Source organism: Stigmatopora argus, chromosome 7, assembly GCF_051989625.1.
Source record: "Stigmatopora argus isolate UIUO_Sarg chromosome 7, RoL_Sarg_1.0, whole genome shotgun sequence".
NCBI lineage: Eukaryota > Metazoa > Chordata > Actinopteri > Syngnathiformes > Syngnathidae > Stigmatopora > Stigmatopora argus.
Genome location: NC_135393.1, coordinates 3,702,181 through 3,726,728, shown reverse-complemented (window position 1 = coordinate 3,726,728; position 24,548 = coordinate 3,702,181). Strand labels below are relative to the sequence as shown.

At 40.0% G+C, this 24,548-nt stretch overlaps 1 protein-coding gene across 4 annotated transcripts; it reads right to left on the bottom strand.

The window, feature by feature from the left end:
- Positions 1-4,844: 4,844 nt before the first annotated feature.
- Positions 4,845-23,645, bottom strand: LOC144077883 (interleukin enhancer-binding factor 3-like). 4 transcript variants are annotated; one of them, XM_077605968.1, is made up of 20 exons: positions 23,548-23,645; positions 23,116-23,269; positions 21,181-21,289; positions 16,141-16,328; positions 15,881-16,049; positions 15,576-15,714; positions 13,863-13,954; positions 13,421-13,516; positions 12,284-12,395; positions 12,110-12,207; positions 11,925-12,033; positions 11,702-11,839; positions 11,353-11,543; positions 11,180-11,284; positions 10,916-11,047; positions 10,689-10,835; positions 10,125-10,251; positions 9,998-10,036; positions 9,089-9,451; positions 4,845-5,306 (listed from the first exon to the last, which is right to left on the bottom strand). In XM_077605968.1, exons 2-20 carry the CDS (start codon positions 23,214-23,216, stop codon positions 5,197-5,199), a joined length of 2,565 nt encoding a protein of 854 aa, XP_077462094.1. In that variant the 5' UTR covers positions 23,217-23,269; positions 23,548-23,645; the 3' UTR covers positions 4,845-5,196. The 4 variants fall into 4 exon arrangements, with proteins under 4 accessions (XP_077462094.1, XP_077462092.1, XP_077462093.1 ...); XM_077605966.1 differs by having other exon boundaries at positions 10,916-11,284; XM_077605967.1 differs by lacking the exon at positions 9,998-10,036 and having other exon boundaries at positions 10,916-11,284.
- Positions 23,646-24,548: the final 903 nt, after the last annotated feature.

The following is a 24,548-nucleotide window of genomic DNA, read 5'->3' as shown; positions in this document are numbered from 1 at the left end:
GGGCATGACCATTGCTCACATGCGGAATGTCTGAACAAAAACAGTCTTGGGATCACAGACTGACCTAGACCTCGTGATTTACAGCACTTGTTTTAGATAGTACCTGACACAGCTACTTCCACATTGTGCTTTTTCCTTCTTCATTTCAGCCCTCATTTCAGTTGAACTTGCTTTATGGTCACTGCATCATTTCTTTTATTTTGGACCTCTCAAAGGCAGGTCTCAAAATCTCACTTATTTTAGTCATGTTCTTTGCTCTTGCAGAGGACACTAACTAAAAGAGCTTCTCCTTTTATTGATGGATACATTGGAATGAAATCTGATACAGTCGTACCTCTACATACTAAATTAATTGGTACCAGAACTTTTTAGTAACTTGAAAACTTGGTAACTACAAGTGTACTTTATATGTAAATTCTCTCATTGGTTCCACGGTCATCACACAACTACCAACTAAACCCTTTAAATTTGGTCAAAGTGTTCCAATTTTGTATGAAAGATGAGAGGAAACAAAAATAAGAGAAAAATATAAGGAAATGATTTATTAATGTCTTAAAATAAATAAAAGATAATAAAATGTGCCCTGCGCCGCTGAAATAGTTCCCTCTGCGGCCGTTATAATGGGAGATGTGATACCCGCGTTTTTCCACCAGATGGCGGCAAGAGCCCCTTCTACCATGGCCGAAAGCCGTCCACTTTGTAGTACAGTAATACTTTGACATACAAGTGCCCCGAACTAGGGGCGAGGAATTTGAGATACGAGTAAAATTCTGTACAAATATTTACGTTGAGATAAGAGACAAATTTTGAGACGAGCATACGAGACAGCCAGGTGGTCATGAGAGGCTGCTTATGATTTCTCGCCGCATCTCCCTCATGCAAAGATATCTACAAGCACTGGGCAGAGCCTTGAATTTTTGCGGTGTTTTTTGCATTAGTCAGTGCAGAATTGAGGGAAACACAATGGGTCCAAAGCAATGAAGAGTAGTGCGAAGAAAAGGCGTATGATGACAATCGATATTAAGCACGAAATAATCGAAAAACACGAGTAGTGTACACGTAACTGAGCTGGCTCGCCAATACGTGTGGAGATGCAGGAATTTCGCCTCGAATGCCGCGGTGGAATACATGAACCTCTTTGCCTTGGTTATTGCACAAGAAGGTTTAAATTTTGTGTAACGTATGATAAAAACTTTTTTTAAGTGTGTATAGGAATCTAAGTTCATTTAAGTTAAATTTTAAGTTTGTTATATTACGAGAGCATCCGTCAGGTCAGTCTCTCTCTCGCGCTCTCTCTCCTTCCCATCCGCGAACTCCGCATTGTATTGAATAATATCTCATTTTATTATTAAACATCATAACCACTAGTTATTTGTTACTCTGTTAGTAGATTGTGAATTACAACCAATAAAATGTTTTTCCATTCTAATATCCTGTGTTTTGGTGTTTTTTTCAGAGGGTAGGAACGAATTAATTTGTATTTAGTTTATTTCTATGAGAAACATTGATTTGAGATACGAGTAAATCGACATAAGAGCTCCCGGAACGCATTAAGATCGTATCTCAAGGTATGACTTTACTACATTTTATACTTTTACGTGTGCCCTGTGTATGTATGTATGCGCATGTGAAAATTGTGCCGCATTGCATTTGTACAGTTTTATTTGCTTAATAAAAAGGAATTGCAATCATTAATAAAGAGAGCATTTAGCTGAGGTGGACAGGTATGTAAGAAAGACTCTTGAAACATGGGCAGTGGTTGTTGTGAGACAGCCAATTGAATTGAATTAAATTGAATGCTTTTATTGTCATTATGAGATAGAATGAGAGCGATGAAATGAGATCCCAGTAGTGGGCAGCGATGTTCTAAAGTGAGAATCAATGCATCTGCAACAATATTTTCAAAATAGTTTTAGTTTAGTGTATGGTTAGATTAAATTTATTTTTGTGTGTCTGCATCGTCATCCAAGTTCATTTAAATTTGTTTGTTATGTTACGAGAGCGTCACCGTGAAACAAGTCTCCCCCCGCTCTCTCCCTTCTGCGAAATCCGTCTAATTTTAGTACTGTTAAACACATTTTAGTACTATTAAACACATTTTAGTACTATTAAACACATTTTAGTACTATTAAACACATTTTAGTACTATTAAATGACTAGTTATTTGTTACTTTGTTAATGGATGGCGAATTAGAACAAATAAAAATGTTTTTTCCAATCCAATGTCCTGTTTTGGGTGTTTTTTCAGAGGGTTGAACGAATTAATTTGTTTTAGTTCATTTTTATGGGAAACGTTCATTTGAGTTACGAGTAAATTGACAGCTCAGTCCCGGAACGAATTAAGCTCGTATCTCAAGGTACCACTGTAGTTATATTCTCGGGATATATATGCATTGGCCATCAGAGGCAGATTTTTTTTCAGTTTATTAAATTGATGGTGGAATTAAAATTCCTACCACGCTATTTGTGGATGGCTCAGTAGGGAATTTCACATTTATATTCTAGAGGTGTAAACGTATTGATCTTGACGCCAGATTTTTTGTTGTCTCAGGCCTGCTTAATGACATTAGTAATTGTGGAATTCAAATTGCTACTCCTCTATTCGTCGAGGAAAGATCAGAATGAAAGTATTTAGTTCAATTTACTTTTGGTCAGGAGGCTGATTATTTATCGTGGACTTATTGTTGCCTTTAGGTTCCGAGTTGGCCAGCGGAGGGAGCCAGATGGTCATAGTTCAGGGGTGGGCAAACAAGTCCTCGGGGGCCACTGTGGGTACAGGTTTTTGTTGCAACCGAAATAGCACAGACCGTTTAACCAATCAGGTTTAAACAAAAAAGAAGCACCTGACTGCAATCCACTGATTGCACTTGTTGGAGACCAGATTGGTGAACAAAACCCGCACCCATTGCAGCCCTTTGTGGAAGAATTTGCCCACCCGTCATTGTTCATAGTGATGCTTTTTCATTGTTTTGTTTTTTCCATTGTGACAGAAAACTTTTGTACACAAATTGTTATATATCTTTTATGTCCAATAAATATAAACAAATTCAATTTTAATTGCAGTTTTCTGTCTTGATTGCGTATTTAATATCGATTTGTATTTTTTCATACTTGATTCAAAGCCTTAAACTAATATTTACTTGAGTTAAGATCATGCAAAGTGTGTAGTTGACACGGTAGTCAAAATTAGGTCTCATTTCTGAACCGCTTTATCCTCACTAAGGTGGTTTCTATGTTCTCATCGGGTTCTACGATTTCCTCCCACATCCCAAAACATGGATGGTAGGCTCGTATAATATAAATTGGCTCTTGGTGTGAACGTGAATGGTTTTCTGTCTCCTTGTGCCCTGCGACTGGCTGGCAACCAATTGGGGGTATCCCCTGCCCACTGCTCATAGTCGGCTGGGATAGGCTCTAGTACAGAAAATTGTTGCATGTCCAGTGAGAGTCTGCTCATTATTATTGGAATGAGCATTTTATCCAACAACAGTTGTTTGACCAACATTTTGAGCCAATTAAAACTTGGGACTATCCAACTCCTTGAGTATGAACTAAGCCTATAGTAGGTCATGTTTTACCAGCCTATTTTTGTGCTAAAAATAAAACAAGACTCCCTTAATTAAATCGACATTTGACACTCAATACCGGAATTACCGAATGAGTATTTAGTACAGGTTTTCAATGCTACAGGTTTGCTGAGTCACAGTTGAGCACCTTTGGAAAAAAACTTTGGAAGCCTGCCCGTTCTTTTTTTATTAACGGACCAACTTTGGGGATTTCCCCCTAGTTAGAAGTTATATAATATCATGTAGTGTTGTTCCTAAAATAACAGCATAAGGCATTGTTCTTACAAATACAAAAGCTGGCCACTTCAAATAAACAAATTATACAATTCTACCTTTTTAGTATAATTAACTAACCCTACATTTCCAATATTTAGTTTCTCAAGCCTAAAACGATGATTTAAATTATTAATGAGTATTTATAGGCATCAAAGGATTTGTTCTCAGCTATTATTTAGTATAGAATTATCAGGAAGGGATACATCTGTAAATAAGTTTTACTTGTATTCCAAAGTCAAATTTAATTTTCTACATTTGTTCTTTTGTTATTTTCAAAAATGTTCCAAATAGATATCTTTATTTTGCCTCCTGAAACAATTTTATAATGGTGAGGACAATATCACATTGTCATTGTTCAACATATTCTTACCTGTAGAATGTGATTTAGAGTGGTAGTTGTTACTCTCTAAGTCATTAAAATTCCATTCATAGGCTCAATGTTTTTCGTCTACACATGACATTTAGGAAGTTCCCTCGGAATTGGAAAATAGGCAGATTATGCTATTAAGGTCTCTGTATAATTTCCATATAACATTACGAAAAGCCATGCTTGCAGCCGGCACATTGTTTCGGTAAGGTTTTCATTGTGTGTTTGAATAGAGAATCTTTATGTCAACCACTTATATCTCAGACACATACTACTAAAATGCTTAAGCAACATCCTATGCTTTTAATTTAAGAATGGGTAAAGTCTAGTTTAAGATCTGCCAGCACTATAAGAACTTGTATTTCATTGTTGTTTTCCGTGTAATTTAGAATCATCATCACCTCTCAATCTTTTACAAAAACATCTTGACATATAGGCAGTATTACATAACGTAAAAATTATTGTGACACACTCATGTATATAGTGAGGTGAGCAGAAGCAACTCATTTCCAGACTGCTGCCAAACATGCTTAGTGTAACTAATGTAAGTCACCTGAAAGGAAAGGTAAACTCTCAAATTAGTTTAAGGCTTCACACCTTACAGAACATTTGAAAAGACTGGTGACACTTTACAATTCCAATGGTGAGCAAGAGGTTTGCTCTAAAATGAAAATTATTTATTAAGAGAATGCTTATTACAGTTTCTGTCAGAATATAATGCCTCAGCTGGACTCCATGCATGCAGTAAAGGCTCATAATACAATTTTAAATCAAATCTATGACACAAGTAATCTATATTCAAAAACACTTCAAGGAACAAGATGTAACAAATTTTAAACATGACTAACAGTGACAAAAACAAACATTCCAGTATGAGAGAAAACATTTTTCTCTTCATAAGCTGTGCACCGATCAGGATCCACTTCAAGGGTGAACACTCAGAACTCGGTGGCCCAGTGAGCCGAGGAAGGTTGTACATGAGGCTGACTAATAATTGGTGCCACTGCTTCCAGGATATGAAGTCTGGTTTTGTCCTACATAGGACTGGTAGGACCCGTAGCTTTGCTGAGTGTTCCAACTTGACTGGTTTGACCAACCTGTGGAGCAATTGGCAAATTGGTACTAGTCAGATTGATCAACCTATGAAATTGGCTGGGGAAAAAAGTCTGTCAGCACTTATTTTAAATTTGCTTGTATCTGGATTTTTCCTTTTGTTCTGACCTGCCAGATACTGCAAAAAGTAGCCTTTGGCTAATTGTAGATTATTGACAAGTTCAGTATATGTACTGGCTCTTTTAAATAAATGAAATACTGTGATCCTTCCTCACTTCACGAGGACGGGACTTGGCCAACCCTGCAATAGAGGGAGAATGGGCGCGCCGATATCATATCAAGTGGCTAGATGCCTTACGTCTTGCCATTTCCTGTTTTGCGGCGAGTGCATTTTGCATCGCGCACATCACCTGTAGAAAAAGCCTTTTTTGGGGGGGGAGGGGGAGTCGCCATTGAAAATACCTCCTAAATATTGATATGCGAAAGTCGTAGCACGTCATTGCGTCATAAATGGCGTTCTTTTGTACATAATCCAGCTGGTAGGAATCGTGCTAATGTTAATGGGGTCAGCCATGCGGTTAAAAGTGAGACACAGGAAGCTAACGTTTGTTGTGGCAATCTGTATGCTGGGAATAAATAAAAATAAATTCTCGTGAGGTGAAGAGGTCCGAGATGTAGCGGCTGGTCTCTCCGCCCAGGTTGCCATGCTGCACGTTGCAGCCCTTTCTACTCATTGAAACGCTGCCACTTTTGCTTGACCACCGGCGCGCACATGCTGTTGTTTACCGCTCGAAACTCGTATCTAAGAGACCGTGACTCCGAAAAAAAAAAAAAAAAAAAACTGCATTATGATGGATTTACGCCGTAGATACGGCCGGGGAGTTGGCATGACAATAGGAGTTCAACACACTGCATGAGGCCACTCAGAAGAGGACAGAAGAAGACTGAAGACATTGACGGATGACCGAGCCCCTGAATTTGGCAATTGTCTTGACAGTCTCAAGACAACAATTGCAGCAAAAGGAAAACTTCCCTCGAATCTGATGAAGAGGACTTAGACTACAGCTCCAATATCCAGTTCTTTTATTTTATTTTTTTTAAATCAAGCGCAGGGGAACTATTTTCACTGTGCGTACAGTACCGAATTTTCACACCTATCGGGTTCACTTCAAAGTCTAAAATTTTCTCTAAAATGGGCAGGGTACCCAATCACTCAGTGCGCCTTCTTTATGGGGTAAATTCAAAATTGATGTATCACCCTGACTGCTTCACAGCAAAAATAGTCCTTCTCAATTTGAAATAATCCCCCAAAAATCTGGTTAATGTCATCCCAAAAAAAACTGGTTGATGATTGTACAGTAATCCCTCGATTATCGCGACTTCACTTGTCACGAATTCACTAGTTTGCTATTTTTTCAGCTAATAATTATTTAAAAAAAAAATAATAAAAAACATCAGATGAAAATGACAGTGAAAATGGTAGAAACAGGGTACTGCCCCCTTTTCTGCGCTGAAAAGAATTATTGGTCTCAAGCACCATGCTTACCACAGAAGAAAGCAAAGTATCTAAATACCGCTACGAAACACGCGGTTCGGTCTTTCCTGTTCCCTGTGTGTAGCGTTTTGCATCGCGTACAGAGTGAATACCAGCTTTTTTTGTTTGGATTTTACAATTATACACCACCACGAAAAATGGCTCCCAAGTGTCCAGGACCAACCAAGGCTTCATTTGATACGAAGAAAAAATGGAAAATGATGACGGTGGCTGAAAAAGTTAAGTTGCTCGACATGCTGAGGGCGGGGAAAAAGTACGTGGATGTCGCGCGCCATTACGGCATCAATACCGTGCGGTACATAAAAAAGAAAAGGCCAACAGTCGAAAGACGCGAAACTTTCCTTTACAAGGGAAACCAAGTGTGTGGTAACCACGAGGAATTAACCCCTCATCAAAATTGATAATTTCCTCTCGGTCTGGATCTCGAAATGTTGGGCGAAAAACATTACACTGGATACCAACATCATCTGAACCAAAGCCAATAACTTGTATGATATCTTAGCTCCTGGCGAAAACCCTGGCTCGGTCCGTAGCCACCGAAGGATTTTGGGACATGTCGGTGGTGGAGGTCAACACATTGCTCGAGAGCCACTCAATACTCACAACTGATCAAGACCTCATCGAACTGATGCAGTCGGCAAGTGAGGGGGAAGAGGCAGCGGGCAACGAGCAGGACGAGGAGCCGAGAAGTCTTCAATAAGGCACGCGATTTAATACAACGGATCCAGGAGATTGAAGAGAACATGATCAGAGCCAACGAATTTGGTAATCGCCTGGACGGTCTCATGTCGTGGTACACAAACGACTGAATTCACAACTCCCCATCACGATGTTCCTTGTGCGCCGAAAACCAATCATCAAGCTGTTTTTCTGGATTATAGAAGATTCCACCTGTTTTTTTTTTTTTGATTACAAACATTAACCTGATTTTTTTTGGACTATTTCAAGTGGAGGACTATTTTCACTGCGAGTACAGCATTTAAAGTATTTAAAATGTTTTAAATATATAGATTAAATTCGATATTAATACATTACAGTCTTTAGGTATGTTTATAGTTGTAATATTCAATATACACTTTGGTGATTAGACTGGTGTACCTGGCACAAAAGCATGGAAAGCATGTATTGTGGTAGTTATAATATGGGTGACCCTACTTTGCGATTTTTCTATTATCACGGCCATGTCTGGTCTGCATTAACCGCGATAATCGAGGGATTACTGTAATAAAAAAAACAGGTTGATGATTGTAATCCAAAAAAACAGGTTGATGATTATAATATAGGCCACTCTTGTCCATGTTATAAACTTGCTCTGGAAGATAACCTTTCTGGTTAATAATTTTAGGAAACCCTTCCTCGACGTACCCTTTTGCTGCCTCTTGGCTGTGAACCACTGTGGTTACCGTGCCTTTAAAAAAAAAAAATCAAACCAACCCTTGCTTGCTAAAAAGAAACCCACGAGGCTCACTCGCGCAACTGGTACTTGGCTGAGGCTCGCATTCATTCTCTTCGTCTGGAGCTAAGCTATCGTACAAGGTCTTGGCTTTGGTTGGGATGATGTTTGTATACAACTTGGTTTCCCTTGAAAAGGACATTCTTTCCATCTTCCGAATTTTGGCCTCTTCCTTTTTTATGTAACAGTAAATTCATTGATGACGTAATGGCGCGCGACATCGACACACTTTTTTCCTGCCTTTAGCATGTCGAGCAACTTAACTTTTTCAGCCACGGTTATCATCTTCCGTCTTTTCTTTGTCTCAATTGGAGCCTTGGATGGTGCTGGACGCTTGGGAGACATTTTCCATGGTGGTGTATAGTTGTAAAATCCAAAGAAAGAAAGCTGGAATACACTAAGTAGATTCTCTCTCCGTACGTGATGCTAATCTCTACCCGCAGGGAACAAGAAAGACCGGGATACGTGTTCCGCAGCTGTATTTATATGCATTGTTTTCCTCTTGGTATCGTTGGTGTTCAGAACCAATCATTTCAGCACAGAAGAGGCGGTACCCTGACTTCCGCTATTTTTATCTGCCTTCCGGTTGTCAACTTTTTTTTTTAATAGCAGGAAAAAAATCGAAGTAGTGAATTCGCGATAAGTGAAGTCGAATGAATCCTGTAGTATTAATAGGGGTGATCCTACTTTGTGGTTTTTCGATTATCGCGGCCATGTCCGGTCTACATTATTCGCGAAAAACGAGGCATTAATGTACATACAAAACTGTTGAGTATTTAAAGACTTAACACTGTTTGAGTCAGCAACAGTAAACTCACCATAATTATTGTAGACTTGATTCCCCACAGCTGTGCTGGGGTAAGCGGTGCTGTAGATTGAGTAGTTGCTTCCCTGTACAGATACCTCAGTCTGGTCTTGAGTGAGCATTTTCTTCTTTTCATCGCCATAACCATAACTGTAGGGACTTTGTTGGTCAACAGGCGGCGGCATCGACTTGTAATTTGCCACTGTGCTTGTGCTGGTATTGGTGCTGGTACTGGAGACAGGTGGGGAGGAGTAGGTGGCGGCGTTGGTCTCTGGATAAAACGTGCCGTAGCCAGTACTGCCTCCAGAATCAACAGTGCTAGTGCTTTTGACTGTAGCGGTGGTACTGGCTCCTCCGTTGTTGCTGTACAATTTATCTGAAATAAAGGATTGAAAGACTTCATTGTGAAATAATAAAAAGTTTTAAACAGACAATGGCCTGGCATGTTTTTTTCTCTATATTCATAAATTTTCTAAATTTTTGTACAAACATGTACGACACATGTATAGCATGTACAAACATGATTTAAGTTAATTTTTATGATACACTCCTGTATAGGCAGGTAGATATATCATGACACATCTGGGTTTGTCACATACGCAATGTGTTTGCATATAATCCCCCTTGTAGTCAACTTAAAATTGTTTAAGGCCAGAGAACAAAATTCCTGTAACTACACAGTGGTCCTAAGTTTTGCGTAATAGCTAGTAAAGACAAAACATGCCGAAATACAGTGACATATTTCTCAAGAACAGACATGGATAATACATCAAGATAAAATCAAAAGCAGGATTACTGTTGTGTTCAAAAGACACTGCACTGCCACCATAACACAATATGAGGTTAGCGAATGATAACGTTTCAGTTACGTTATCGTCAGTTTTACAAAAGCCCAAATAAGGGAAAACAGGCAGATACTTACGATAGCCTTTACTGGAGTTGCTGTCGTAACTGTAGTTGGCTTTAAAAAAGGGAATATTTTCAACATCAGTCCCTTCACTGATGAGCTATGTTGAGTATTTGAAAAGGGAGAGTGTAGTGTCTCTTACTCTTATTATAAATAGGTCCCGAAGAATAGCCTCTGCCCCCGCCTCTCCCTCGACCTCTGCCGGCACCCCATTCGGAACCTGTAGAATCTGAAGGTATCCCTCGAATAGTACCAAAGCCTGGGATGTGCTGTTGAAAGCAAAATCACAACATTACTGCAGTCTGATCAGTCAAGATTTAACTTGTTTTTTTTCTTTGCAATTACTCTGTCAGCATTCACAGGTATTGAATTCAACAAACTTTTACAAGAAAGCAAACCTATACAATTCTCTACTAACAGCACTGTATTTTGAGTATTTTGCTTCATCAAAGTTGGTTGAATTTCTATGCATTGATTTGATCTCAACTGGATTGTCCTACTTGTAAAATATGGCTGCCTCTCATCCAAGCAGGTTTCATCAGTTCATGCAGAGGCTTATTTGGACGATTGTCCTATTTAGTCGAGAGAAAGTGGTAACCGAATAAATTCAATTCTTAACCCACGACTTTATTGATAACGCTGTGTTTTTATTCTTATATGAATTATTTTACTTCATACATTTTCCACCGCTTGTCTTATATCTTACCATGTCAGTGTAAGTGAGTTTCTTTGACCTTTTGGGCATGAGAGGAGTGTCTGGGAACAGCTTCTCCAGAGCAGTGAGGGCGGCATAGGCCTTAGCCTCCTTCTTGTTCGACCCCCTCCCCTTGAATTTTTGTCCATCAACCTCGACCTGGCAGAGAGACAGGTGTGACAGGCTATGGTTGACTATTTAAGCATCAGCACAGAAGATGAGAGAGGGTGTCTAGTCACCTCCATGACGAAACACTTCTCATGAGAGCCACCCGTCTCAGCCGATAGTTCATACTTGAGACTACGCCTTTTCTCATTCAGCTCCATGACAGGGTTCTTCCCATTTTTGGTCAAGATAGGACCCTGAGCATTCTGAACATAACATAACAGCAAAGTCAGATGTAGACGAGAACTTTTAGCACATGGTGATAACTGATATTTCAGGTTATTTTGGTGTAGAAAAAAAATTAACAACAACACAGGTGAGGCAGAACTCAAACATACATCATCTGTTGTGGAACCACTTGTAGAAGTTACTTCTTGGCCATCATCACCTTTGCACTCGGATTTGGAGTCTGAGCCTGTAGGAAGACCGAGATCTTGCAAGACCTGGGAATGACAAAAATGTTTATGTTATGAAAGCTGCCTCAACCTCATCTACATTATTTGAAACTTGCCTTTGTGGCTACATTAAGCTTGGCTGCTCGTTTTGAGGGCCCGGTGGATTCATAGGTTTTTCCATTTACATCTACAGCCATGGTGAAAACTGGCTCATGGACTGGACCAGTCTGGGAGGTGAGGCGGTAATCCAGGCCTGGTCGGTACTGGTTCAAGCGCATCACAGCGTTCATGGTCAAATCATCTGTCACTAGTGGAAACCAGATCATTGTCAATAACATACAGACTAAAAAAATAACCGAGGCTTTATTTTTCATTTTTGTCTTCAATATTTTAACAAGTTGAAGAACTTTAAAAAGGTGTCGGTTGCATTTGAAGTACGAGTGCTTAAAGGAGTGAATCAATTACATGATTTCCGAGGAAATCGCTTCTGGAATTTGAGAAACTTCCTCTGTTTGCTATTTAATGAAGCTAAATCCTTTCCTGTTGCCATTTGGGTGTAGGATCTCTTAATTGGTGGAGAGGGTCCAGCCTGCCCTGCCTGGACTGAATTGAATAGAAATATACACACAATTAAATGAAATGTTTGTAACAGGGAAAAAAATGTGAAGATACAAATCTGAGCAAATACGTGGGAAAGTCTTTGAGTTGGCTCCTAGCATTTTCCAAGGTTTGCCTGGTTTTGCTTCAATCCCCAAAACTTTATACATCATTCCAAAGGCACACAGTCTTAGTGCCAGCTATAGAAATAAAACTAAACGTAAATTAATCATATAAAAATAGACTTGTAATGCAGCTTTGCCAACTTCGCTTTACCTGAGCACTTTGAGTTGTGTCTTCACGCTGCTGCAGGGTGAGACTTCCGAGGACATCAACGGGTTCCTTCTCACAGGGATCTTTGATTCCAGGACCGTCTAAGCACAAAGGTTAATCAAATTAGTGGAGCTGATTTCATTTTAGCGATGTCGGCCCCAAAAAATGAGGACACACCAGCCAAGAGGATTCCAGAGGCAAGGCACTCAAGAACTCTACGAAAAGCTTCACCCGGGCCCAATGGCCTTTCAGATGTACTGATGGCCTTCTCTGCCAGCAATTCAAGAGGCTGTGGAAGTACACAACACAAGATCAGAATAAAATCAATCAAACCGCAGAGATTGATTCGATTTTAATTAACTATGCCCGATCAAATTATATACAGACATGCCATGTATAACCATACAACTTTTGATTACCATTTTCAATCAGAGTGGTAGAAAATGCAAATACAGTAATACCTTTACATACGAGTGTTCCAACATACGAGAAATTTGAGATACAAGGAAATTTCTGAGCAAATTTTTGCCCTGATATACGAGAGAAATTTGAGATTCAAGATGCGGTCGCCAGGTGGCCGACTATGAGAGGGGCTGTTTATTAGAACAGCATCGCTGTCTTTCTCGACGCATCTCCGTCAGGTAAAGATATCTATGAGGATCGGCCATACACGTTGCATTTGGTCCGTTTTTTTGCTTTAATCAGTGCAGAAGTGAAAAAAAAATGGGTCCAAAGCAAGCCGGTGCAATGAAGGGTAGTGAGAAGAAAAAGTGTATGATGACAATCGATATTAAGCATGAAATAATAGAAAAACATGAGTGGTGTAAACGTGACTGAGCTGGCTCGCCAATGTACATTTAAAACTTTTTTAAGCGTCTGCGTATAGTAATCTAAGTTCATTTAAGTTAAATTTAAAGAGTGTTATTTCACGAGCGTGTCGCCGTCAAGTCTCTCTCCTCCTCCACACACACAGCCGTTAACCGCTATCGTCGTATAGGTAAGAACTCCTGCAGTACTGTACACAATAATGTCCCATTTTATTGCAGATCATAACCACTAGATAGGTATTTGTTACTTTGTGACAGTAGGTGGTGGATTAGAACAATTAAAAACATGTCTTTCCATTGTAATATCCTATTTCCAGGTGTTATTTTAGAGGGTGGGAACGGATAAATTTGTATTTTGTTATTTTATATGGGAAGAATTGATTTGAGATAAGAGTATATTGACACACAAACTCGCATTTAGCTCGTATCTCAAGGTATTACTGTACATGGGAAATAGAAAGTAAAACAGAAGTAAAAAATTTCCTACCCATCCTGAGAGTGGTGCCCAGGTAGGAACACGAATACACAAATCCCTCAAGACCCGGATAACAACAACGGCAGACTTTAGGTTATTGACTTTGGCCTGGTGACACAAATAAGGTAGATGAGTTGAAAATGAGCTGAATTATCTGTATTCTTAATTCTGCTAATATCGTCCATACATCCTGAGAGCAAAGCACAGAAAAGCGAGAAAATCATTGGCAAATAAATGACTGACAAGGTGTGTTGAATGATCAAAAGGAACTGCTGGGTCTGTAATTTGGTATACACATCACTTCACATGACCAACTAGTAAAAGTGACACTTTATAGATCGAATAAAGAAACAAGCATTCAAAATGTTTCATTTTACTGCTTAGGGAGAGTAAACCACAAGTCATTCAAAGATACAGTTGAACGTTACGTACAAATAATGACGTGAATGCAAACCTGGAACCACTTGGCGTGGCGGAGGGACGCCAAGGAACTTAGGCATTTCTGTCTGTCCAAGACATCCGTCAGATCGTTGTCTGTTTGCGATTCTAGTGACGAGGTGGAGTAAGAAGAAAAGGTACAGTTTGACCAAGGGGGTTGGTTCTGTCTTGCAGCTCAGGGAGCAGCAGCCACACACAAACCAGGAGCAGCAAGGAAAGGAGGACTCTAAATGAAATTATCAATTATAGTCACATTGCCTTGACAATTGTGCCATGCTGACATGTTTTTCTTGCATGTGGCAGTTTCCAGTGGACATTTGTTAGAGACCTCCTTCCCTTAGCTCAGTGGCACGAGTGGGCTGCTTTCCCCCCATCCTGAGACAGCATGTCCAGTTGGTCAAAGGTCCAGTCGTCCTAAAAAAAACTTACAAACTACAAGTCAATCAATGGTGAAGCACAGGAAAACCCTTCATGTCTGCTCTACTCTGCAGCAAAACTGATGGCAGGACACTCTTTGCATCTTAATGACCACACTACTATTCCACAAACGTCAAAAATTAAACATCTAGCAGGTAGGGACTACAAGACCCTTCCTTTAAAGACATTTCAAGCAATTACAATTACTAAAAAATATCTTTGTCAACTAGAAACGTATGCTTATTGAGGTACCAGCACAAAAAGCCCTTTCTTTATGATGTCCATTTACCATGAAAATTAGCTGCCCAGCTCAACTCAACAAAACAATCCTGTCGTGCAATGGCTTCTTTGCCAAATATCGCCATACATCTCTCGTCAATTGTTTTTTTGTCCGAGACGTGTCCTTATGGTGCATTTTAAATATTTTCTTGATTAAGCTTCATCAAGTTAAACCTTTTGCTTTTGGGGGGACTTCCACAATATCGATCTTGGTCAAATAGCCTTGTTAACTAATTAACAGAAAAAACACAACGAGGACAAATTAAGGGGCCAAGTGTTCTGTCAATTACTCACTCAAGATCAACTCAGGGTTTGCCATTTCAACTTTGTTGCAGCCAAAACGGATGACTCCACATCCTAAAATATACAGATGAAATGGCTGCTATTGTGCAAGAATTTACAGGCTGGTGTTCCTCATCTATTATATACCTCAAAGTTAAAGACTAAAGAATCAATTATAGATTTACAATATAACCACTTGTCATTGCGGATCAAGCTTATTAAGCAGGCCCGAAAATGCAAATGTCTTACTGGCAACAACGATGACAAGGTATTTTTTTATTCTTATGAGCTTGCTTCAAAAATCCACATAAATGTATGCATTTGTTTTCTGTGGAGTTATGTTGGCAGCACTTATATGAAAATATTTTTATTCTGGCCAGGGTATCGTCATATTGTGACACAAAATTACATGGGGCAACTATGATCCCTTATGCATTCAAGGTCAAAACCTTTAGGGAGGCTAATTCGCACCTCACTGACACTATCAGAAATAGGACCTGGTTTTGGTCATCAGTTTTGCTGCAGTGGGTGTAGATGCACACCTTTAGCATCAGAGGCATGCAGAGCGCGCTAAGAAGAGTTCATTTTAGGCATTAGCACATTTTTTTTTCCTTTTTAAAGAACTGAGACATTATGATCAACACGTTCAACTTTATAAACTTGGGTGTTTTAATAAATCTGTTAGTGGAAGAGTCCAGGATGTGCGCACACGCATCAAATGTGTAGTAGGACATTTGTTTTACACACTCACTCTCTTCTTGAGCTTCCACCCTGACTTCAGGTGACGTAAGATGGAGCGTGACCGTTAGGGCTAATGCCTTTGTACTTTCCACCAAGATAGCAGCATCCGCTGGACATGGGCTTACTGTGTATAACCCAGCTGACTCAATCTGGTCATAGAGAAACAATGATTATGATGAGTTTTGAGAGGTTGAATGTGTTGTTTTTTTTGTTTAAACTTGATAAGGTGGGAGATCGTTTAAGAATAAACTGTTAGACATCTAATAATTATTTATCACAATTCAATGTGATTCATCCATGTTATAGCAGCTGTACCTCTAACTGGGCCTTTAGGCTCTCAGCAACATGGTTAAGCGTGGTGATGGTTGGCTTGTTGAAACAAAGTAGCACCAGTTCCATGTTCATGTCTCCCTTGAGCAAGAGTCCCTTGGCCAGCAGGCCCACCCTCATGATGCCATGCATTACTCGTTTTGGTGCATTAGGACTTTCAACATAGAACAACAACAAAAAATAAATCCAAGAGCAGATAATATTACCTTATTACTAAACTGGGAATTAGCATTGGGAGAACTCACCTTTTAGTCTCTTGAACCTCTTTATTCTGGCTATCCATAACCTCAGATACAGCCTTTAGTGCACATTCCACATGGGACACAATTGACTGCACCGCCTCTAGCTCTGCTGCAGACGGATAAATTTCGGAATGCTTGGCCATCACGCGGCGATCATTGGGCCCCGAGTGTATCTGGTTGTGTGGTCCAACCTTTGGTTCAAAAGGGTGAAAGGAAAAAAATATGGTAAGTGTTTTGAGGTCAGCAAATCATTGAGACCATTTTTTTTATAACAGAGAAAACCTGAAGAAATATAAAAGGCAGGTGTAATTAACATTAGCCAATGACAAACGTTCTGCCATTTGAAAAAGTAATTCAATCTCCTTGTTAAATCACAAAGAAAATGTTATTAACCACAATTTTGACAAAGCTGTGTTCAATTGCACTGACTACAGTTGTACCTCGACACACAAGTGCCCCGACATACGAGCAATTTGAGATACCAGTAAAATTTCGGGAAAATATCTTGAGATACGAGACAAATTTTGATATACGAGCAAACAGCGGACGCAAGAGGCTGCTCATAAGAACATCCTTGGCACTGTCTCTCTCCCCGCAACTCCCTCGTGTAATGTCTCTGCGAGCACTGGGCGGAGCGTTGCATTTTTTCAGTGATTTTTTTCCCCGTTAGTCATTGCGAATAGCAAGGCGATCACTGATACGATAATTATATATACTACTTTTCGTTGGCAAGTGGTCGTGCGTTATCCTATTTTGAGGACATTTATGTGCATCATTTTGAAGGGAAGACAAAAGCAAACAACACTCGATAGGTTCTTTTTAGCTGCAGCTGAAAGTCAGGGTGGAGGCGGGGCAAATAGTCAACCTGGGAGAAAAAAGGTACATTTTCGGAATATTTTGAAGGGAATACAAAAGCAAACAGCCCCTCTTGCATGTGAAAGTCAGGGTGGAGGCGGGGCAAATAGAGTCAACCCGGCCGGGAGAAGAAAGGTAACAAAATTTAAAACAAAATTAGAATTAAGTTTAGTGTAAGGTTAGATTAAATTTATTTTTGAGTGTGTCTGCATCGTAATCCAAGTTCATTTAAATTTGTTTGTTATGTCATGAGTGCATTGCCGTGCAAAAAGTCCCCCCCCTCTCTCTATCCTCCGCGAAATCCATCGAATTTTATTAAAGACATTTTAGTATACTATTAAACCACTAGTTATTTGTTACTTTGTTAATAGATGGCGAATTAAAACAAATAAAACATTTTTTCCAATCAATATCCGGTTTTTGGTGTTTTTTTTCAAAGGGTTGGAACAAATTAATTAGTTTTAAGTTCATTTCTATGGGAAACGTTCGTTTGAGTTACGGAAAAATCGACATACGAGCTCATCCAAGAACGAATTAAGCTCGTATCTCGAGGTACCACTGTACACTTAAACCTGAATATTTGCCATCACCGCATCTATTGAAGGAAGAAAACTTAACGTGGAGCATGTCAAGTGAACCAGGCTGCATGATCTTAAGGATGAACACATGCCATGATCCAAACCTTTCAAGAAGAAATGAAGGAAAAAGTGACTCAAATACAGTGGTACCTCGTCATACGACCACTCGTCATACAAAATGCTCGTCTTACGAGGGAAATTTCGATTGACTAATTCGCCCGTGATGCGGTCAAAATTTCGTGATGCGACCAAGCCAGGCTTTCTGGGTAATGAAGTATACTCGTGCACACAACGCCGACAGGCAATGGCACTCAGAATAAAACTTTACCCACAATCAATACGTGGGTAAGCTCAGCTGCTGCATTTCCTGTTATTTTTATCTAATACGAGGAGTATTATATTACTTCTCGTTGGCTGCTCATAAGAACATCAGGGGCACTGGCTCGCAACAGCATCCCCGGTAGCAACTCTATCATAGGCGCCGTTCGAGGGGATGCGAACACAGATGCTACAAGCTAAAGGGAGCCGCTAGCCAGCGCCCCCAAGGCTCCCATGAGCAGTGGAGCGATCGCTGATAAAAGACTGCTGCTCGTTGGCTGCTCATGGGAACGTCGGGGGCACTGGCTCGCGACTCCCCGCAATAGCATCCACGGTAGCAACTCTATCATAGGCGCCGTTCGAGGGGATGCGAACACAGATGCTACAAGCTAAAAGGGGGTCGCTAGCCAGCGCCCCCGAGGCTCCCATGAGCAGTGGAGCGATTGCTGAAAAGACTGCTGCTCGTTGGCAAGTGGTCGTGTGTTATCCGATTGTGAGGCCATTTGTGTGCATCGTTTTCGGAATATTTTGAAGAGAATAGTACGACAGCAAACAGCCCATCGATAGCGAACGTGAGGGTGGAGTGTTTGTTCCGTTTACGAGTGTGTTGTGTGGAAAAAAAACCGAAGCCCCCCGCCCCTTTTGTGCCCCTCTCCCCTCGGCAAAATCCGCCCAATTTTAGTTAGATTAAACACTATTTCTATTAAACCACTAGTTATGTGTTACTTTGTTAATAGATGGGGAATTAGAAGAAATAAAACATTTTTCCAATCCAATATCCTGTTTTTGGTGTTTTTTCAGAGGGCTGGAACGAATTAAATTTTTTTTCCATTCATTTCAATGGAAAACGTCCGCTCAAGTTACGAGAACCTCGTCATACGATCTCAGTCTCGGAACGGATTACAAACGTATGTCGAGGCACCACTGTATACCAGTCTGGGAAAGGTTAAAAAGCCATTTCCAAAACTTTAGTACTCCAGAAAACCAATGTCAGATCCATTATGAAGAAAGGTCAGAAGAGTGGCAAACCTTCCCAGGATTGGTTGACCAACTAAAATTAATTAAGAGTGGGTCAGCAACTCATCAAGGAGGCCACAAGAGAGTCTCTAGAACAGAGGTGGGCAAACTATTCCACAAAGGACAGCAGCGGGTACGGATTTTCATTCCAACCCATAACGAGGACACATTTTCACCAATGTTGTCTCCTACAAGTGCAACCAGTGGATTGTAGTCAGGTGCTTCTTGATGTCTGTAGAAATCTCATTGGTAAAGTGTCTGTGCTGGATCAGTTGGAACAAAAACCTGCACCCACAGCGGGCATTGAGGACCAGTTTGCCCACCCCTGGTCTAGAATAAGATACAAAAAAGTGTTCATGACAATGCTCCGAGAAAGATACTGGCCAAAAATGGCATAGATTGGACTCTTCCCCTGAAAACCATTGTTGTTAAAAAAAGAACAAAGTTATACCTCAATATTTGGTTAAAAAAACATCTGAATGATCAAGACTTTTGGAAAAAACATTCTTTGGATTGCCCAAATAAATATTGAACTATTTTTGAAAAAAAATGGCACAACATTTAAAGAAAAAACAGTGGAGCAGGGGGGCAAACCAAAAGTCTTTGACATAGCCAAGTCAAAGTCCAGATATAAACTTAACTGAGATACTGTGGTGTGACCTTAAATGGCAAAGGTTATGTTAGAAAATGCTCAAATATGGTAGAGTTCACATAATTTAGCAAAGAGGTGTTAGCTAGAATTCTTCCACAGTGATATGAAAGGATCATTATCAATTATCGCAAACACTTGTTTTTTTCTGCCAAAGGTGGCACAACTAGGTATTAGTTTCAAAGGGGCAATGACCCAGATGGATTGATTTTTTTGTGTTTTAATACAGTGGTACCTCTGCTTCCAAATGCTTCTAGATACAAAATTAGGTTAGGAAAAGCTTTGATGACAATCCCTCCGTACTGAGATTCGAAAAATCAATCTAAGTTAGGAAGTCAAATGTATGTTTAATCTTCTCCGGGACCATACCTGATCAGCACTGGCCGGCTGCGAATTCTCGATCCATGTGCTTTTTTTTGCATATATAATTCATATAAAACAAGTATATGCTTTTATTATTTTTAAAGGGTTTAGGGCATGGGTCTCAAACCGATTCCGCCGAGGGCCGCAGTGGGTCCTGGTCTTTGTTCCAACCGATCCAGTGCCGACATTTTAACCAATCAGGTGTCTTCCAAAATAAGTAACACCTGACTTTAATTAACTGATTACACTTGCAAAAGGTATCCTCTTGTTGAGTTGGAATGAAAACCTGCACCCACTGCGGCCCTTTGAGGACCGGTTTGACACCCCTGGTTTAGGGGTTACAATTAAAGATCATGGATTGAATTATGCTAATTCTATGTAAAATCTGTTTCTACTTCTGAAAAATACAAGTTAGATGACTGTTCTGGAACCAATTAGTTTTGTAAGTATAGAAGTACCATTCCATATTCACTCTCCATTTAAAAACCCACTACCCAGGTATTTTTGAATAGATTTTTGAGATCACTATTTATTTATTTTTAATGATACATTTTCTCCGGGAATTTTTTTCATGTCATGTTATTCATTCATTTTCTGAACCGCTTTATCCTCACGAGGATCACGGGGGGTGCTGGAGCCTATCCCAGCTGACTTCAGGCAAGAGGCAGGGCACACCCTGACTTGACTCGGTGGCTAGCCAATCGCAGGGCACAAGGAAATGGTCAACCATACACACACACACCCATATGTAGGGGCAATGTAGAGTGTCCAATCAGCCTACCATGCATGTTTTTGGAATTTGGGAGGAAACCGGAGTACACGGAGAAAACCCACGCAGGCCCGAGGAGGACATGCAAACTCCACACAGTTGGACCGACCTGGATTCGAACCCAGGGCCCCAGAGCGGTGAGGCCAAAGCGCTAACCACTCAGGCGCTGGGCCGCCCTGGTTAAAACATGGAGTGGTTTTCTGAACCAATAACCTCTGTGGAAAAGTCAAATCTCTCCTATCTACCAGTGGAGGCTGCTGAAATGTTCGGTCGTATTTACCTTCTCATCTTTCTCTGAGCTCCTCCTCTGCTCTGACATGTGCCGCACTGCTCAACTTGCCCTACCACCCACCTCGCCCCCGGCCCCTCAAAACAAGTTTGCATGTAATGTTACTTAGCGAACACTTAGAGGTTGGACACACTACAAGTCGGAGGAAAAGCACACACTGCTGCATTTTTAATCTCACTAATTTGAGGTAATACAAAGTATGCACCTGGTTATACTGATCATCAGTTGCCTCTATTGTAGAAATGTAGTCATGGTAATGTCTCAGTTCCTCCTCATAACACCGACAGTCGTACCAGTAACGCAGCTCCTCATATCTGCAAAAAATACGTATTTTGTAGAGATTATTTTGAATGCTGATACATCCTTAACTAAGAATCATTAACTTAAAAATCTGCATAAAAATATACCCCGAAAGGAATCCAGGAAACCAACACATTTTATCAAGTCGGGAATGTATTGATTTGAATTTCATTGACAATTGCTCCATTTATTATGTCAAATTCAAGTATTACGTTGAATTGCAGAAATACAACCAGGAAAGTACATGAAATTTATATGGTAGTAATTTATTGTACCGTATTTCTCGGACTAAGTCACATGAATATAAGTCACACCAGCCCAAAAATACTAAATGTCAAGGGTTAAAAAACACAGAAGCCGCTAATTGATTGTAAATCGCATTTTGAGGCGAATTTAATTTGACAAAATTCAAAACAAAAACCAGATATGTCATAAAATGTTCTTTTGGTAGAAAATGTAGTTGATCATTTGATTCAGATGGGGTAGAGGCGGGAGATATGGAAAACAGACTGGATAAGGGCTCTCGGGGACCGGACGGGGCAACCCCTGTTGTACAGCATATACAGTCGTGCCTCTACTTACGAATGCCTCTAGGTACGAAATGTTCAGGATATACCATTTAATACGCAAATGAGAATCCCAACATACAATAACCAGATCCAAGTTATGAAATCCATTAAAATGTAAATGCATTTCCTGTATCTGTTATTTTATTTTGAAATTTTCCCAGTAACATTGCTGCCTGCTTTACTTCCACTTAGAGACAAAAACAACAACTCTTTTTTGACTGCCGCTTGTCGTCAAAGAGTTGTTTATTTTAAATTGTTATGCCTGATTAACCTCCTAAGACCCAGACTCTTGCAAGGCATGCATTTTTATTTTCTCTTTGATATTTAGGCTAATTGGGACCTGATGAGTGTAAAAACAAAGAATTATCTTTTTACATGATGTAGTTTCTGAGAAAAATGATGTCCACATCATAAGTGGACGCCAGGCCCTTGTAGTCCAAAATTTAACATTGTAGTCTTTGACAACCAAAAATGTGGTGTCCACACACGTGGACGCCAGGTCAGAGGAGGTTAAATATGAAAAGGCTAATCACAGAGATATAATCTAGATCAGGGGTAGGGAACCTATGGCTCGGGAGCCACATATGGCTCTTTTGATGGGTGCATATGGCTCTCCACTAACCTGTGAGGTAAACTATGGAAACTGCTGGTGATAAAGCGCAGGAATAGGAGCGTTACGTTAGTATTATGGCATTGACACTACCCCAGCGCCTTAAAATCATTTTTTTTTCATTTCACACTTTTGCATGGATTTTCTCATTGATACTCGTTGATTAGCAACAACGTAACAACGTTGTCAAAATAATTCAGAGACTTTTTCTACTTACTTAAAAGTGGTGAAGTGACTAAAAAAGGCACACATTTTCATGTATGTTGACTTTTAAATTCGGAGCATGGCTCTCAAGGATTAACATTGAAAAAATATGAATTGTTTATGGCTCTTTCCATCAAAAAGGTTCCCGACCCCTGATCTAGATCTTAAAATTTCCCACAAGCCTCCCAGTTGTGTCAGAAATTTGGATGTTTTTTCACCATTACAGATTGTATTGCAAGGTTGATATCAAAATAGCATGTTTTAGTTTTCAGAGTAAAATTATTAATTTTAAAAATCGTTTATTTTTGGCGCTCAAGGCCTTTTACAACACAGGGTAGAGTAAAAAAATGCAATACGTCGGTCACCGTTATCCCCTTACATCACTTAAGTCAAGATGCTACACGGGGAACAAGCGTTTGTTGCATTGACGACAATCAGGGAGACAAATTTAAATTACCTGTCGAATTCATGTGGAAGTAACCTGTGGCCTTGTTGGATAAGATTGTCCCAGTGCAGAAGCTCATCATAAGCCTGGTGCTCGTCCCATCTCGCCGCCATGCTATTACGTCTCAAGGACCGAAGGTACCACCCGTGTTTGAAAACTCTTCCTCCTTTAATCCAAAGGCAGTAGTTGGTAACATAACTATTTTGGAATTCAAAACATCAATGGTTGCGTACGGGATGATTTAATCCAAGGTATAGATCAAACAAACAACAGTATTTGTCCAAACTTGCTAGGCTAACGTTTTAGCACTTGCTTTGCTACTTAGTTGGAACATTGTGATCCCTGTTCTCTTGGTGAAGTTGATTTGAAACAGTTACTTATGATTATATCGTTAACGCAACACTAGAATATTTTTAATATAAATTATGCGTGTATGCGGCTTACCTTTACCACAAAATAAAAACGGGTTTGCAGTGTCGACCTTTTTGACGGAAATGTCGCTACCTTTTTGTCGTTGTAATTACTGAGGAGTCGCCTTCATTTGACGTCACTACCTTGCGTGCTTGTCTGAAACTGTCAAAAGAGAGACGTTGCAATAAGAAAATGTCAACATCGTCGTAATTTGACACGTTCAGAGCATGTAAAGTGTGTATTTGATTTTTTTTAAATTACATTTTGCATGATTTCGGCTTTATTTCGTCACAAAAAAATCTAATTGAGAATGAGCCTGTAGACAGAGCATCATTCCCGTAGATCAGGGGTGGCCAACCAGTCAGAGACTAAGAGCCACTTTTTTTACTGTGTTACTGCAAAGAGCCACATCATACATGGGCACACACAGACCTCTGCTCAGCCAGATTTATTGAAAATGACCCACAGCAAGATAATGACAGTTATTTTTTTCAACAGTTAACATTGTGTGCACTGTCACACACACACACACACACACATAAACTCTCAGTTAAAGCAAGTCCACAAACAAAAATATAACAATTTTCAATGACATTTTTCTCTTACTATGCTGCTTAGTGGGACTTCTGGCATTCCTTGTCCTGAACAATCCTCCTCAAATCTGGCTTGTATTCCGTTGTTGCCACTCGAAGCAACTCTTTCACATGAGTGTCAGTCAAAACAGATCGATGCTTTGATTTCACATGTTTCAGGGTGGAAAACACAGACTCACAGACGTACGTTGACCCAAACATCGACAGGATCTTTAGCGCAGCTCGTTTGATGTTGGGGTATTTTTCCATCGGAACACGTTTCCAGAACTCAATGGTCCCTTCCCTGAAAACAGCTTTCAGTTGATCCTCCTCACAAAGATCAATCATCTCCAACTCCGCCGCAGCCTCATCTGTGACGAGCGGGATTTTCAAACAGTCCATCTCCGCATTAAATGGGTCGACAAGGAACGTAATCTGTGGTCTTTTCAGTTGTAGATCACG

What these genes read in the sequence shown, in the direction of transcription:
- LOC144077883 (XM_077605966.1), bottom strand. Translation starts at nt 23,216, where the DNA reads ATGGCGGCGAGATGGGACGAGCACCAGGCTTATGATGAGCTTCTGCAC. An exon ending in CTTCCACATGAATTCGACAG is followed by an intron (nt 21,290 to 23,115) that starts GTAATTTAAATT and finishes TATTTTTTGCAG; the next exon opens with ATATGAGGAGCTGCGTTACT. An exon ending in ACACAACTCAAAGTGCTCAG is followed by an intron (nt 12,034 to 12,109) that starts GTAAAGCGAAGT and finishes TTATTTCTATAG; the next exon opens with CTGGCACTAAGACTGTGTGC.